At 39.0% G+C, this 17117-nt stretch overlaps 1 protein-coding gene and 1 pseudogene across 1 annotated transcript; both read left to right on the top strand.

Annotated features, from left to right (window-relative positions):
* The first annotated feature begins 8188 nt into the window (after positions 1-8188).
* Positions 8189-9529, top strand: LOC149104446 (beta-2 adrenergic receptor-like; annotated as a pseudogene).
* Positions 9530-12160: 2631 nt separating this feature from the next.
* Positions 12161-15476, top strand: LOC110063797 (melatonin receptor type 1B-like). The gene has a single exon (XM_020770795.2). The coding sequence runs from the start codon at positions 12271-12273 to the stop codon at positions 13219-13221; it is 951 nt and encodes a 316-aa protein (XP_020626454.2). The 5' UTR covers positions 12161-12270; the 3' UTR covers positions 13222-15476.
* The last annotated feature ends 1641 nt before the right edge of the window (positions 15477-17117 follow it).

Below are 17117 nucleotides of genomic sequence, written 5' to 3'. Positions count from 1 at the left end.
TCTCTCTCAGGACCTGATTTGCTTTCGGCGGAAAAGAACCTCCTGAAATTTACGCCACGGTGCTTTTTCCACCAGAAATGGCTTTGCTATTAAATTACCTACTTTGTCCATTTTCCTCGATCATCTCTGGATTCCGATATTTGAGGCTGCAAAATTGCTAATAAAGCGCAATATTTCACGACGTGACTAGCCGCGGCCGCACCTCATCAGCAACGGATCCAATTGCAACCGTCATTGACAATTTGAAATCCTGACCCCCGTGGCACGGGTCGTTTGTACGGCGACAATTCGAAATTAAGGAGAGTCGGCCACAGTAATATTGATACTTCTCAGGTTGCCCCGCGAAAAGTCAGTGTAGGGCATTTTTGATCAATTTTAATAAGTTTACTTCATGATTAGAATGACACAAAAGAAAACAAGAAGTTTTCACTTGCGCGCGATCGACAGCCAGTTGACAAAGACTTTTTAGAGTAAAAAGAGACTCAGTTAAGTGTCATTGTCAGGGAAAACTGGCCTGAATCAAAAGATCGAGGTCGGCCGTTTACCTTAGTGTGGACGGAAATGTTTTCAAAACGGAGCTTTTCGAAAACGAGGACATCACAATAATCAGGTGGTTTTACTCAAACACAAATCCAAAATGACCGGTAATGGTTACGTTTTTTAAATTCCTCCGGCGTAGCGTAGACGGAAAACATTTGATGCGTTCAGTTTTCAGACTGAAAAAACCGTTTCCAAATTTCTCAGTCATAGTGTGGACGTGACCTTACCCTGTAGATGGGCTTAATTTTCCCTCGAAAATTCTATTTTTAACGTCGGTAAAGCTACACAGGAAAACAACATGGATCCTCAGTTCGCTGGTCTTTCAGTTGCTGTGGTATAAAACAAATTCCAAGTTAATAATGATCAAAGCTCTCGTTTTGGAAAGCGTGACGCGACGTGCCACTCCAATCCACGAAAACCCTACATAACAAGGACCTAAACCAGATTAGACATTTCGTGACGTTTTATAAAGCAACAACTACGGACAAAGATATATGAAGACATGATTGATCATCGCATTTATGTGCACAGCTTAAAAGCAGCTGGGAAATTAAAAAAAAAAAATTCTACAGGTTTATTACGCACTGACAAAGTCAGTTGTCACAACCCTAATTTTCATCAAAACCCTGACAAAATATATCTCACTGAAAAACTAATTGCTTGCACATCACAAAAATGTACATTTCAATGCTGTACCAATTATTGAAACTGGACAAGAGGCTCTTGAAGTATCACATGCATTGCATGACCCCTGACTTAAGAAAAAAAATTATTAACAATTTGAAGAAAAAATGTTTTTTATGTAGACGCCTGCGTGAACTTTGCATTGCTAGCGGCCACTTGTTTACCGAAAGACAAAAGTGAGATAACCAAGCTGGAATAATTTGGCGACGAGAGTGGCTATTTATTGTCTAAAATAACTTCAGTGACAAATGAATCACCTACATCGAGGGATTGTTAGCACAGGTGGGCGTGAAAACAGGCCACGAACCACACACGCCTGTGGCAAGCCTCACCAAGCAGGTACCCAGAATGGCGATAGGTAAACAAATGATGGCCCTCGTCGATGAAAATGTGTAGCCGCAATATACTATCGCTATTATATATAATTTGAATGTTCAGAAAGTTGAAATGTAATACCCAAGAAAGGGCAAAAAGAAACGATTAAATGCTACTACTGAGGAAGAAGACCTTGCGGAATTACTCCCGTATTATAGTGGTTACACTATAATATTCCTATATACTATATACTATATATAGTATATAGTATATATATATATATATATATATATATATATATATATATATATATATATATACTACATACTATTCCGTTTTTACAAACGGAATTAGGTGAAAACAGATGTAACCGCAAAATGCTACTACTGGGAAGTAAGCCCCTGCTTAATTTCCGCATAGCTACGGACCAAAATCATGATGCCCTTATCTTTTGACGTGTGTTTATTGATAATAGGCTGATTTAGCAAGAGAACGGGAACGTCACTTGACGACGGCGTGCGCAGTACAAATACCCAAGTATGGTCAGATGACGACTGCAGGGCGCGCGGAATAACCTGGATTCTGCTCTAATTTGACCATATTTGGGTATTTGTACTGCGCGCGCCGTCGTCAAGTGACGTTCCCGTTCTCTTGCTAAATCAGCCTAATATCAACGAGGGCAGCATTGTCAGTGAAAATGAGAACGCATTTGTGTGAAATAGTTGGACCCCAAATGTGTAACGCGATCACGATTGGGAATAATTCAAGGGTTGCGATGTTTAGTGACTGCCACGACGGAGGCCATGCGCCATATAACCAGTGATTGTCAAAACCAATCACTGGTTACCCTACCCTACCCTACCCTACCCTACCCTACCCTACCCCATACCCTCTAGAGCCTGCCGACTCGGTGTATAGCTCTAGTGTATTGGACGTCCCCCAAATCTCAGCGAGAAAGAAAGATTTCCCGTTATATAAATCAAGGAATAGCAGCCACACCAACATTTTCTTACTCATCTTAGATCATCTTAGTATCTTTCGTGACCCGGATGTGGTGCGTGGGACGCTTAATTCCCGTGGTAAGATCAGTTACGCGGCGTGAAAATGCGCGACCGGGTACGATTACAGAACACGCAAAGTTTAAGAGACTGATTAGAGATTGCAGATCACGCAGCGTAACCGAGCGTTTGCGGAGGTATTCTGATAGCAAATTACGACATTTTTGCAGCTTGTCGACGGGTAGAAGAGCTTCCATATTAACTGAATCAAGGGTAATTCCAGCGACTTGGAGAGTCGTATAAGGGCCCATTGTTTTTTCCGTCGCGATAGGGACATCCAAATATTGACAAAGACCCAAAAAGTTTGATAAGTCATGGACACAACGGTCTTACGTTGCGGCGATAAATAAAAAATCGAGAATGTGTAAAGCTGCAGACGCCTGCTATCCACTCGAGAGTGGATAGCAGAAGGATTCAAATATGGTACAGAACATTATGGAGTTGTCCATAATCTCGTGGTTTTTACTTGTATTCTAAAATAGACAAATGACCAGCTGAAATGAATGAGGGATTTTGCAAAATTTGAAAATGCGGATCTCTGACAGCCATTTAAAGTTGCGCAATCTAAATTGTGAAACATTTATTTTAATAACTTCTATCCTAAGAATTCTACGGCAAACTCCCTCATTCATGTCAATAAACCCTGTGAAATCTAGCAATCTTGAAAATTTGAGGTCAAAAGTTTAAATTCTTCTTGAAATATCTTCTCTCAAATGCAAAAATAACTCGTTTCGAGAAAAAGAGCTTTGAACTTACAAGGAGAAATGCTTCTCAAAATAAAACTACAATACCTTAAGAATCAAATTCCGGTAAAAACAAAAATTACAAATCGTTTTCTCTTTTATTTGACAAAATTTAAGTCAGCCACCAGTATCTAATGTTTACAAAAGAAAAATGTTAAAAATCTAAAAAAGTGGCCGAGTAATGTAGAAAAACGTATTTCAAACGAAGTTAATAAACCAGAAGGTGTAATAATCCCGTAAATGGAGCAAACCGCCCGATGAAATTTTCGAACGCGGCAAACCCTCATCTTGGAGCTCGTATTTCATGTTATTTTGTATTGTTTACATTGCGTATTTGACAAAATTTGCAAATAGAAGCACTAGCTTTAATTGTGCTTGCTCGTGTCGGGAAATTTTGATATTTAACACATTGTTCGTCTTTTTCCCGCGGCGTCCATTTACGCAACACGTCTCGCATGTTTTTGGCTAATTCAACTTTAGATGCGGATATCTAGACAATCTATCAGAATATCGAAAAACCTGACACACTTTTGAAGATTGACGCCTTGTGAATAAGACTGTGCAGCCATTTTGCTCGTGCTGCGGGCATCCGATACCCCATAAATTCAATAGAAGAACCACCGGTCGCCTTACGTCTTACCGGCTCCTGACACTTTCTAAGATAAAAACTCGCTTAAATTGTACTTTTATTTACACAACATTTATTAAGCTTTCTTCTGATATAGAGTTTGTTAGGGTTCTATTAAAACTGGCGCGCGTAAGAATTTTTTCTCGATGGACACCACTCGCGAAGGTGGGAAGTAACCTTAATTATTGCCGAATTTAAACACACACACACACACACACACACACACACACACACACACACACACACACACACACAAATGTAAAACGGGGAAGTTTCCTGCGCAAAATTGACTCTGTCATTATTCCAAATAACGTCTCATTGTATTGGTACGTCATGTTTCCTTGCAAATATTGAGATACTATTAGCGTTATGTTCAACACGCTCAATATAGAGAGGTTATTACACGGTGGCGAGAAGATATGAATTTTATCAGGAGCCATAATCGGGGACGGAGACCGTAAGCGTGCGCCATTTCAAGTATTGGGGTTGTCTCCATGATATGGGACAATAATTCTATTTTTAGAACAGATTGCGCCATCGCCTGCGGCACATGCGCGTACATGCTGCGAGGATTTTTGCGGATGTCGCGCGGGGGAAATGGCGTCCGAAATTACCGACATTTTTCATGTTTTTGGCCCACAACTCAACTTGTTTACGTCTGTTGGAATTTTGCTGATGTATTTTCGTCGTAAGCTGCTCCAGTGTGAGTGAAGTAAGACAGTGTCGAATTTAGTTATGTTCCGCTTCAAGCTTATAGATATCGCTGACCAAGTTGTGTTCCGACGGATGCTTCTTTTACATGAGCTGTACATTACTCAACTTTAAATTTCACATATGTTGAAGATTAACAGCTTTTCCATTACACAGCAAAAAACTAGCTGGATATATTCAGATATAGCAGAACTTCAGGACTTCACAGTTTCCTAGCTCCTCTTACCACACGCTTGCGAGGAATTTGCCAATCTATCGCGACCGAAAAGTAAAAACAAATAATTGCTAGTTTGAGTTTCGTCTGAATTGTAAGCAACGCTTGATATTTCATCAAGGCTCAATAACTTTACGTCCGTAGATACTGCTCAGTTTTATTTGTGTAAAAATCCAGTTAAGTCTCTGTTGTACAGTCGGTAAACATGACAAATTGTACTTCCGCCGCACTTTTGTGTGAAAGCGTACATCGAACTCAAACAATAACTCTATAGCTTTTAAATATGTTTAAGACTGATAAATGTTTGAGAACATGTTAAAAGCTTAGCTGAAAATGTGTGAATAAAGCAGAAATAATCAGCAAAGTTACAATGACGCTTTCTTTAATCAACTTCGAATAACGATTTCGATTTTGTTGATCGAGTTATAAAAACTCCTTGTCTATTTTCATTTTCGCAGTGTAAAACTTCACTATGCTTATGTTGAAGAAACACATGATATTAGTAGCCTTTTTGCGTTCGTAAAATTTGTTGCAGCATCTCAGCACAAAAGAAAACGAAAGAAATCTTTGTCAAGAAGAGTCGGACTTGAAAGTACACGAGCTGCACTATGCAAATGAGCTAATTGTACGCGTCAGACTTTCCTTTCAAAAACTTTTGTAAACTCACCAAACAAGCAGAAACAATAAGAAACCATCAAAACAGGTTTTGGTTATGATTAACCATTGTCTGAGAAACTCACAAATTAACTCGATACCAGAGTGGAGAGTTTTCTTGCTATATTCTTAAGTCAGAACAAACGCAAAAACATACGCGTAAGTTTACAACTAGCGCGAGCAGATCTTATTATTCATTCCTAGCGCGAGATTGAAGTCTTGTTTTCGACACTGGAAAAACCCACCTTTTCCGTTAGCTCAGAAGATAAAACTACATATAAGCGCCCTGGTTCGTATGCCCTGTGTTATTCCCTGCCATCGCTGTGAAAAATACGCAAGAGAATCTCCCAAATCTCACCGTTTGATCCTGCAACGTGACAACATCCACACGAGAGCCCCCGACATGTGCGTGGATCCGCGCGGATATATGACGTCAGGATGGCGCAATTTGTTCTAGAAATAGAAAAATTGTCCCATATCATAGGTGCGCGCGGATCCCAAGGCTTACGGTCTCCGTCCCCGATTATGGCTCCTGGTTTTATATAATAACGAAACAAACTACTACAGATAAAGCTTTTTTTATTTCAAAATCTTTCCACATAACTCTAAAGCCGGCCTTTGCCCACTTTGGCGAACACGACAAAAGCCATTTGACCTAATCTATTGTCTACACAAAATGAAGTAATCTCATTGGTTGCTATGCGCATCAAAGAATTGTGATTGCTCCAGGAAAATCACGCCACTGTCAAACTTGACTCCAGCGTCGCTTCTCGTGGAATGAAAACTTACAGCGAAAGCAGAATTGAACTGCGAAATCTACAAATCTTAAAGAAAATGCTGAAAGTCAAGTCGGTTTTTGTCATCAGAGCAGCCCTGTGAGCCGAAAAGCTTGGACGTTGCCTTGAATATTGCAGGAGTCGAGAAAATACGCTCTGAAAACTTGCGGTTGTGGTCAACCTGGAGGCTATTCGATTCAAGTTTTGAATGAAAGGAGCGTTAGTGATGGTGGAAATTTGTGTCCTCTGTGGTTGGTGATTTTCAAATCAGTTCGAAATAGTGTCGGAGACACCTTTTAGCTGCAATACAGTTGGCCGTGAGCTGTAGTGAGCTATACCTTGCTCGCTGCTGTCCCCTGGAACATTTGCATCGGAAAGCAAGGTTATGTGTTTATCAGTCATCTTGGCTTAAACCTCTGCATTATTATAGCTAAATATTATTTATATACTGCCTCAAGAAAAGAAGAAGAGTTTTATTTCGATGCTTTCTTGGCTATGTTGACAAACAAAATGTGTGTTAGAAAGCCTCCTATTGTGAGAAAGCCTCCTATTGTAGCTAACCCCTCAGTTACATGAAAGATATTAACAAATTGTAATGTAAGATATTATTGTAATGTAAGTTATTAATGTTTTGTTATTATCGTTAAATTTTAAGTTACGTTGACATTGTAAGTAGTAGGTAATTTTTGTATGTAATGTAATGTAAGATATTGCAATAAAAAATAAAAAAAAAGGTTATGTGTTTATTTTAACCGACTTTAAGAAGCGGTTTTAATGTTTCATTCCTGATAGCAATCAGTGTGTCAACAATTATTTTGAGACTGAGAAAAATTGAATTTTTTCGATAAATTAATCTCATAAACATTTTGTTTATTGGGTTTCTTAAATTCGAGATAAAGCAATAGTTCTCGGCTTACCAAGACCAATTTTGTGTTTGGTTTAGTCTCGCTCAACTGCCGACTGAGACTGCTCGAGTATTTTTTGAGTCATTTTCTTAAAAAGAAACGGCTTTATCTTTCTCCTTCTGGCTAGAGTACCCTTCTCGTACCTGTTCAATGCCTCGACAAGACTTTTTTTGTACCTCATCTTTCTAAATTCTCAAAACTTTCCGCCATTTTAGAACACAGAGGGAAAAAACTTTGTAATGATGACGTCAATCGTGCGTCTGCCCTCTAATACATCATAGGCGAGAACCAATCAAAATGCGAGAATAACTTGGGTTATTATATAAATAATATGATTATATAGACATGAGTGTTTTACTGAAAAATACGCCACTCGTAAAATTCATACGAAACCACATCCGGGACTCGAGTGGCGTATTTTCCATATCCTCACGATTATACTGATATCAAGTTTGTCTCTTAAATTGTACTTAAATTCGTTGGTATATCATCGAAACATAAAAATTAAAAATTAAAAAAAGTCATCGAAACATCTTCGGGTCTTCCTCCAAAGTCTTCGGCAATCTTCGGTAATATTCGGAAAAGTTTTGGAGAATCTTCGGAAATCTTCGGAAAGTGGTCGGAAATCTTCGCAAAATCGTCAAAAACGCCGTTTATCAGTATGTCTATATAATAAAAAGAACACTACACGTTAGCTCGAAGATATGAATTTTATATTCTCCTAGAAAGAACAATATTCTTGCCACTCGAACATAAAATTCATAATTCATTTCTTCTCGCCACCGTGTAATATCCTCTATATATTCCATATCAACAGGAAAATTATCGCTGTGCAAACCCACTGGACAGGTGATAAAATAACACTTTTAGCTACGTCACCGCACTTGGCAGAAAGAAAAGAACAGAATTATCTGGAGCTTGATTAAGATTGAAAACCGAATTTGCAATAATACCTCTAAATTACAGCAGCGCGGATATCTTCAATAAGGAAGTATAATACTGCTTCCAATCTTTAAATCTGCCCTCCACGAATAACCAAAAGTCATGAAGGAATCGCTTTCTGGACAGCTAGCTTTGAGGACGGACGCTCTTGTTTTGACTGAAACAGTTTTGTTAGCTGTTATCAATGTTGTGGCCTTCTTTGGCAATCTTCTAACTTGTTACGCCGTGTACAGAAACCAGAGGCTTCGTACGCTTCCCAGTATGTTTGTAATAGCACTTGGTGTAAGCGATATTCCGATGTCCATCTTCTGTATGCCTTTTTCAGTTGTAACTCTGTTTCGAGGCCGCTGGATGTTTGGGGAGAGTTTTTGTCGCTTTGACGGTTTTGCAGCATTGACATTTGCACTGGCTTCTCTTCAGACTATGGGATTAGTTGCAGTAAGTCGATACTACGCGTTGCCAAGCCGGAAAAGTACGCGGTGTTGTTCAAAAAACAAAGAGCTTCGCTATACATTGCAGTTGTTTGGTGCGTAGCTCTCGTTGGATCTGTGGCTCCATTCTTCATGAAGAACACTGGATTTAAATTCCACCCGGGTAAAGCGATGTGTTTGTACACATTGTACTCATTTGAAAGAAACATTCCTTATGCTGTCTCTCTTGGGCTCGTTTATATTGCAGCACCCTTAACAGTAATTAAAATCTGCTACGCCAAAGTGTTCTGCTCAGTATCGCGATCAAACCGAGTTTTCTCGCTCCAAAACAACTTGCAGCAACTCAGAGTGAACGTGGAAGAAGCAAAAGTGACCAAGACTTTGGCAGCAGTAATGGTCGGTTTTACGTGTTGCTGGCTTCCTACTAGTGTAATGGACTACATCGATGTCGCACAAGGGAAACCCACTCTTCCGCGTCAGGCTTACCTTACATACGGGTTCTTGCTTACCTTAGTAGCACCATAAACCCCTTCATATACGGAGGAACAAATAAGCAGTTCAGGTGAGAGTTCAAAGCTATTTTGAGTCAGATTCTGTGCTTTTGGTGCCAAAACAATCACCAGAATTAACACAAAGTTAACTTCCTGTACTTTATTACAGGTATAAGAAACTGTCTTGAGCGCATAGCATCATATCCACGTTTATTTCCTTATTAACTTATGCAAGCTCGCCGATGTACTGTAAAATGTATCTGCACAGAAACCATTTGAGCCAAACGTCGAGTTTATAACAAGCTTATTCACACCCAGGACCTGCTCTCTACATGTACAAGTGGAGCGGTGAAATTAAATTAAGGAAACAACCATTTCCAACATTCTCAGGAAATTTCGGTTTCGATGTGTAAATGGAACATGACTTTTTCCTGAGTACCGTCCGACTGGAAAATTTCCGGGAGAAAAGCAACTTCTCAAAACGTCACTCCGTTTACCAGTTTCGCTATTACTAATAGAGATTCATAGCGTAGAAATCCGATAGTAACGGCTCCCGTTACTTTCCAGTTTAGCAGGCAAAAGGGGCCGTTACTTTCGAGTAGCCGTTATTTTCGGATGGTTAAAGTACGTTTGTACGGTGCGGTAATTCATAGTCTTTTCTGAAATAAGAGGACACATACATAACACTACCAACTACCCACAAAAATAAAGCAGACTTTATACAACAAAAAAGGTCCTAAATGTTGGTATTGTAAGACAATGTAACACATTACACTTAACTATGCTGCCAAACAGACAAAAACCGCAAAAAATTATTTACGTTCAAGAAATGTTTCGCAAAGCTAAGTTCGAAATCAGATCACAAATTCCTCTTCACAGTGTTCAGGCTAGGCCTGCAGTGTTCAGTTCTGCATCCCGACCAGTTTCTAACAGGAAGGGTAACTGCGAGCAAAAGAGGGTTCTTTTTACTAAATGTACGGGGCAAGCTTGTCAAGACATTTCTCGCCGTCTCCGAGTTAGAGTTGTTCGTTCTTTCGTGAAATGCGGAATCCCCTAACCAACTTCACGGCAACGCAATAGCGAAATCAATCTTAGTGGCATGGAGAACTATGCAATTGGCCACTCGAGCGACGTGGAGCAGATATGTTTTCCTGATGATGGATAAATGTAACAACAATTTAAGACTCTTCGATGAAACGCGTGAAGATTTTCATGGTTTCACTAAAAATAATAAGAAAAAATCATTTATCACATTCCAATGGCGTTAAGTTTAAACCTCTCATCGTATTAAAGTTGAAACAATTTCACATTTTTTTTGAGTTGCACAAGGCGTGGCTACCATACCACAGTCCAAAGATTTTCACGCGTTTTTGTTATCTAATCTAATGCAGTTGATACAACCTGCGCCCTAATTACGACTAGTGGCAAAAGCAAACACCTTACGGTACCTTAATAAGAGAGAAGAGAAATTTTTTCGTTCCAGTTCCTTTTTACGTTAGTCTTTGAAATCGCATCGTTCATCAATCTATAATACTGTGTGAAACGTTGTATTAAATAAAGTACGGCTTTTTATTGTATTCGAGTGGTAATCTTCACAGGGCCGCTACTTTCGGGTGAGCCGTTACTTTCAGGGTGGGGGGAAGGGGGCTTTACCTTCGGGATTCAATAAGAAAGTGAAAAATAAACGTTTCTTTCGGAGAGCCGTTATTTCGGGGGGAGGGGCTTTACTATAGGAATTCTACGGTATTGCATGTAACATCAACGAAACTGGCGCCTTTCTCTATTCTTACCGAACGGAAATTCTCAACTAAATTTTCCGGAATTTCGTTCTAAATAGGAATCAGCCACTTTTACCTAGTGTTTAAGTTTGTCCATATTTTAATCCTTTTCAATCGTTGCCGGCGTGACGTGTTTCTCGCTTCATAAGTAATAAGTTCCTGTCAATCAAGTTTCCAGCCATCATTTTGCCGTTACTGAGCAAGTTTGGTTTTCATTAGAAAAGTAAAGAAGACGCAAATTGTAAATGGTAACTTGCACTTTTTATAGCAAGATTTTGCTCAACAATATTTGCTTTACCAGCTAAGTGCTTCAAAAGAATCAATTCTGAATATTGAAAGAGCAAGGCATGATTGATTATTCTAAGAATGTGTGGATTCATCAACGCTTTTTCTACACAGGGCATTTTGCAGTTTCTGAAAGCCAATATTTCCTTTAATATTAGACTCGATGAGCTAAAACTTTCACCAATGAATGTAGGAATACATCCACCTTGAGCAAATTTATAGGGTACGCAGATTTGACGGATTTTCGTGGAATTTTGCCACAACCTTCCAGGGATAATGACAAATGAAAATGTGTTGGGAAATTTTAATATTTAACATATTTTTCGTCGTTTTCCTGTGGTGTCCATTTACGCAATACGTCTCGCATATTTTTCAGCTACTCCAACTTTAGATGCGGATATCTAAACAACCAATCAGAATATCGAAAAAGCCTGACACACTTTTGTTGATTAATGTTTTGTAAATAAGACTGTGCAACCATTTTGCTCGTGATGCGGCATTCGATACCCTGTAGATTCAATAGAAGAATCATTGGTCGTTTCACGCCTTATACCGGCTACTGACACTTCCTAAGATAAGAACTCGCTTAAATTGTGCTTTTATTGTAAACAACATTTACTAAGCTTTCTTCTGATATATAGTGTCTTAGAGTTTTATCGAAACTGGCGTACGCACGAATTTTTTTCCTTAATTATTGCCGGATGCAAAAAGGAACACACAAACACGAAAATGTAAAACGGGGAAGTTTCCGGCGCATAAATTGACTCTGTCATTATTCCAAACAACGTCTCATTGTATTAGTACGTTATGTTTCCTTGCAAATATTGAGATACTATTAGCGTTATATTCAACAAGCCCAATAATATCTTATATTCCATATCAACAAGAAAATTATCGCTGTGCAAACCCACTGGGCAGGTGATAAGATAACACTCTTAGCTACGTCACCGCACTTGACAAGTAAAAAAAAAACCAGAATCATATGGAGCTCGATTGAGATTGAGAATCGGGCTTGCAATAATACCTCTAAATTACAGCAGCGCGGATATCTTCAATAACGAAGTGTAATACTGCTTCCAATCTTTAAATTTGCCATCCGTGAATCGCCAGATGTCATGAAGGAATCGCTTTCTGGACAGCTAGCTTTGAGGACGGACGCTCTTGTTTGGACTGAAACAGTTTTGTTAGCTGTTATCAATGTTGTGGCCTTCTTTGGCAATCTTCTAACTTGTTATGCCGTATACAGAAACCAAAGGCTTCGTACACTTCCCAACATGTTCGTGATAGCACTTGGTGTAAGCGATGTTCTCATGTCCATCTTCTGTATGCCTTTTTCAGTTGTAACTCTGTTTCGCGGCCGCTGGATATTTGGGGAGAGTTTTTGTCGCTTTGACGGTTTTGCAGCATTGACATTTGCACTGGCTTCTCTTCAGACTATGGGATTAATCGCAGTTAGTCGATATTTCTGCGTTGTCAAACCAGAAAGGTACGCTGTGTTGTTCAAAAAACAAAGAGCTTTGCTGTACATTGCTGTTGTTTGGTGCATAGCTCTGGTTGGATCTGTACCTCCATTCTTCATGAAGAACGCTGGATTTGAATTCCAGCCTGGTAAAGCCATGTGCTTGTTCACATTTGAACGTAGTATTGCTTACGCTGTCTTTCTAGGGTCCGTTTATATTGCAGCACCCTTAACAGTAATTAAAATCTGCTACGCCAAAGTGTTCTACTCAGTGTCGCGATCAAACCGAGTTTTCTCGCTCCAAAACAACCTGCATCAACTCAGAGCGAACGTGGAGGAAGCAAAAGTGACCAAGACTTTAGCAGCAGTAGTAGTCGGTTTTTCTTGTTGTTGGCTTCCTATTGGTGTAATGGATTACATGGATGTCGCACAAGGGAAACTCACCTTTCCGCGACAGGCTTACCTTACATACGGGTTCTTGCTATACCTTAGTAGCACGATAAACCCCTTCATATATGCAGGAACAAATAAGCAGTTCAGGCGAGAGTTCAAATCCGTTTTGAGTCAGATTCTGTGCTTTTGGTGGCAAACCAATCACCACAATTAACATAAAGCAAAGCCTCTCAGCTGTTTTTTACAGGTTCGGAGGGGTTATGAAAGAAACTCAGTTGAGCGCATAGCATTACATAAACGTTTGTTTCCTAATTAACTTTTGCAAACTCACCGATGTACTCTGAAATGTATCTGCGGGTAAATCAACTGGGCCAAAAGATGAAGTTATAACCTTTTTATTCACACCCAAATCCAGTTCTCTACATCTACGGGTGGAGCGGTGAAATTAAATTATGGAAACGACCATTTTCAATATTATCAGGAAATTCCGGCTTCGATGCGTAAATGGAAAACGAACTACAGCCAGGGGAAAAGCAACTTCTGAAAAGATCGTTCCGTTTACCAGTTTGGCTATTACTAACAGAAATTCATATTTCATGTAACATCAACGATGACTGGCGCCTTTCTCTGTTCTTTCGGAACGGAAATTTCTAACCAAAATTTCCAGAATTTCGTGCTAAATAGGAATCAGCCACTGTTACGTAATGTTTAAGTTTGTCCATATTTTAATCCATTTTAACCGTTGCCAGCGTGACGGGTTCTCGCTTCGTACGTGGTAAGTTCCTGTCAATCAAGTTTCCAGTCATCATTTTGCCGTTACTGGGCAGATTTGGTTTCCACTAGAGCAACGAAGAAAACGCAAATGGTAACTTGCACTTTTTATAGCAAGATTTTGCTCAACAACGTTTGCTTTGTCAGCGTAAGTGCTTCAAAAGAATCATTTCTGAATATTGAAAGAGCAAGGCATGATTAATTATTCTAAGAATGTGGGGACTCATTAACGCTTTTTCTATACACGAACATTTTGCAGTTTCTGAAAGCCAATATTTCCTTCAATATCAGACCCAAAGAGAGAACTTTCACCATTACTAATTGTCACATGCTCTTTAATTGGAAATGGAAACAATTCGCATTTAGCTTAATGCGTCTATACGGAAAATATTATACATGTAAAAATGAACCAAAATGAAAACAACGAGGCCATGTTGAAATTAAAAAGGTTTTTCTTTTTCTCCCGCGGAGCAAACAATAACAACAGCTAAAAACTTCTGTATTATTCGCTGACGAGTTATTTTTGGAGGACATTAGTAGAAGCCATCTACGGCTGAGAGGGGAAAACAGCCGTTTATCTCGAAAGTCTGGCCGATCCGCCGCTGTAAGCAAATGCATAAATATCTGTGGGTCAACAAACTTGGCCAAATGGATTGGCGAGTTCACATCCCACGGCTCATTCCTCATGTGGGACGTTTAAACATAAGGAATTTTATGTAAATATCAATATCGATTCCACTTCTTTTGCACTTCTCTATTCCATCCTTTTTTTGTATTTCCTAATAAGCCTGGTGGTCACTACGAGATAAGTACAAGCACAAACATAAGCCTAATGTTTAGGGAGAACGCCCACAACACAAGTATAAGCACCAGAACAAGAAAAACAAAACTTTTTGTTCTTCCTGTTCTTGTGCTTATGTTTATGTCAGGTGAGAACGCCATGCTGTAAGCATAAGCATAAGCGATAGTCCGCCATTTTTTTTTTTACTTTGTCCAGGAGGTATGGAACCAAAAGTAAGGCAATTATCCATTCTGCGCGTGCGTACCTCCTTATGTTTGTGTTGTGGGTGTCCTTACTACCATTATGCTGGTGCTTGTGCTTATGATTTAGTGAAAACCAGGCTTAAATCAATTTTCAAAACAATTTCAACTGAAAATCCCTAACTCCTTTTATTTTAGATTTATTATGTCTATCCCAACCCTATGGAAATCAGCAAGAAGAAACCTTTTTCGTCGCAAACTTCAAACGGCAAAAACAAAAATAACGCAATACTGATCCACTAAAACCGTATACTCTGTACTGTTATAAAAATGTCTTATACTCTGTTCTGTTATGAAAATGTCTTTTTACCTCCCACGGAAAGCAAAACCTTAAGATATGGTAAGGCCATCCCCCTTTTTTTTCGTTTATTGTCGAATGCGCTTTCTGATTTTGGGTCGGTCGGTCGGAAAAGGAAAAAAAACAAAACAAAAATAAAATTGGAAAAGGAGTCTGGAACTAGGAGGCCCGGTACCTCAGCATAATATCCGTGGAGCCTGGAAACAACAAGGTGTGGTTACAAAGTCAACATCGCAGCAATGGAGGAAGGAAAAAGTCGACGTCGTTGTTAAAATCAAACGAGAACAGGGAAAAACTAAAAATCTGTAAGGCAAAAAATTGCTTATGTTTCAGATTAAAGTGACAATTGTTTGAAATAATGTGTCATTGCCCTTCATTGCCTTCTGTGTAACTTTTTTTTTGTTTTGAAACCTCGAAAATCTGGGTCGGTCGGACAACGCTAAACAGAGAAAAAAAAGGGGGATGGCCTAATACCCAGGAAAACATTTATAGAGTTTATGAACTATCGTTCAAAATAAAGAATGACATACAGTGGTGGTCTACATGGTTACGATAAATGCCCTCAATATCTGACTGACACTCTATCGACCCCATGTTTTTACACTATGCTTCAACTTCATCCTGTTGTAGCTAATTTCAAACTTGCTGGGTTAAGAGACGTAAAGAAAACCGTAACGTTATCAAACAGCATAATATTATGCGAAATCTTTGAAAATATGGGACGCATATTCTTTGAATTATATGCTTCTTATCGGGAAGTACTCTCTATATAATGGCTGCTTGCACGAAGAAAAGCTCTGTTTTACAATCTGTAAGGTGGTGTTCCACATTCAAAATATTTTTTTTAATTAAACAACTCTGTGGGTCAGTTTTGGCACCGAGTTAAAGGACTTAGCACTGACTTCAAAAATGAGCTTTTCCTGGTCACATGCCACAATAGTTAATGAATAACTAGCCACTGACTGTTAAAAAGTAGTCTCCATTATAAGCACGATAACGTAATAATGAATAGTTTGAGAAGCATGGAACTAAGTTCATCCTGTCCGTTAACAAGTTGGCCAGGTGTCAAACCTCAGAAAATAGTATTATGAGGTTTATTTTTTTCGTGAAAATGGGAAAAAGTTTCCTAATATTAACTAATATTAATTATGTTAACTGAATAACAGGGAAAACTTTTCAAAAATTAAAAATTTTATTAATTTACGACCTAGATAATTGTGTCCTTTACCAATCTTGAAAATCTGACAACATTCGGTTGAAACCCAACGGAGATATCGTGTTTGAAATATTGGTGATCCGTGTATTTGGTATTTTGGAGAAATATTGTTTTTGAACCCTTTGAGCCCCAATCACGCCTATACGTGTAATTAATGGTCGTGCTCTTTGTTTCACATGTGACGTCATCAATTTAAATGTCATCAGATATTCTTGATAAGCAGATAGTAGAACTAGGCTAGACCTTTCCAGACATTGGTCAGGTTTAGATATCGACGACATTCCGACGTCACAAATCGAAAAACGTTATCAGTTTTGGTGCAAAAACGGTGGTAAAATGGTCCACTATGCCTATGATTGATCAAGGTTCAATTTTAGGCTTCGCCAAATTTTGGCTTATGCGCATGCCCGGAATTGAAATATTGCTCAATTTTGTGGGTAATCCCCGAAAAATCTCTCCTTTTGATAAAAAAAATAGCTTTCTTAGCAAAAATTAGGCTTATTTAGCGTCATGGCAGCCAAAAACCTGACTAAACGGTTAAAAACGGTATTTTTTGGCAAAAGTTTGGTATTCAAAGGGTTGAACTTTTACTTCGCTCTCCGAGAGCCCAACTGATTAGCCCTGTGAACGCCAGGGTGGTGCGCAGCGGCAGGGAGAGGGAGTATATCGAAAGGTTTCACATAAATTTTCCATTATAGGCATGGTAGAGGAAACAATGTTCTGGCATGATGCAAAATTCTCATAAGTACACATCTTTAAAGCTCTCCTGTAAAGTTTAATTACA

This window comes from Orbicella faveolata, unplaced genomic scaffold, assembly GCF_042242905.1.
Source record: "Orbicella faveolata isolate gen_17 unplaced genomic scaffold, um_ofav_v1 contig_34, whole genome shotgun sequence".
Taxonomy (NCBI): domain Eukaryota; kingdom Metazoa; phylum Cnidaria; class Anthozoa; order Scleractinia; family Merulinidae; genus Orbicella; species Orbicella faveolata.
The sequence above is the reverse complement of the archived record's forward strand: the minus strand, read 5'-3'. Positions and strand labels throughout refer to the sequence as shown.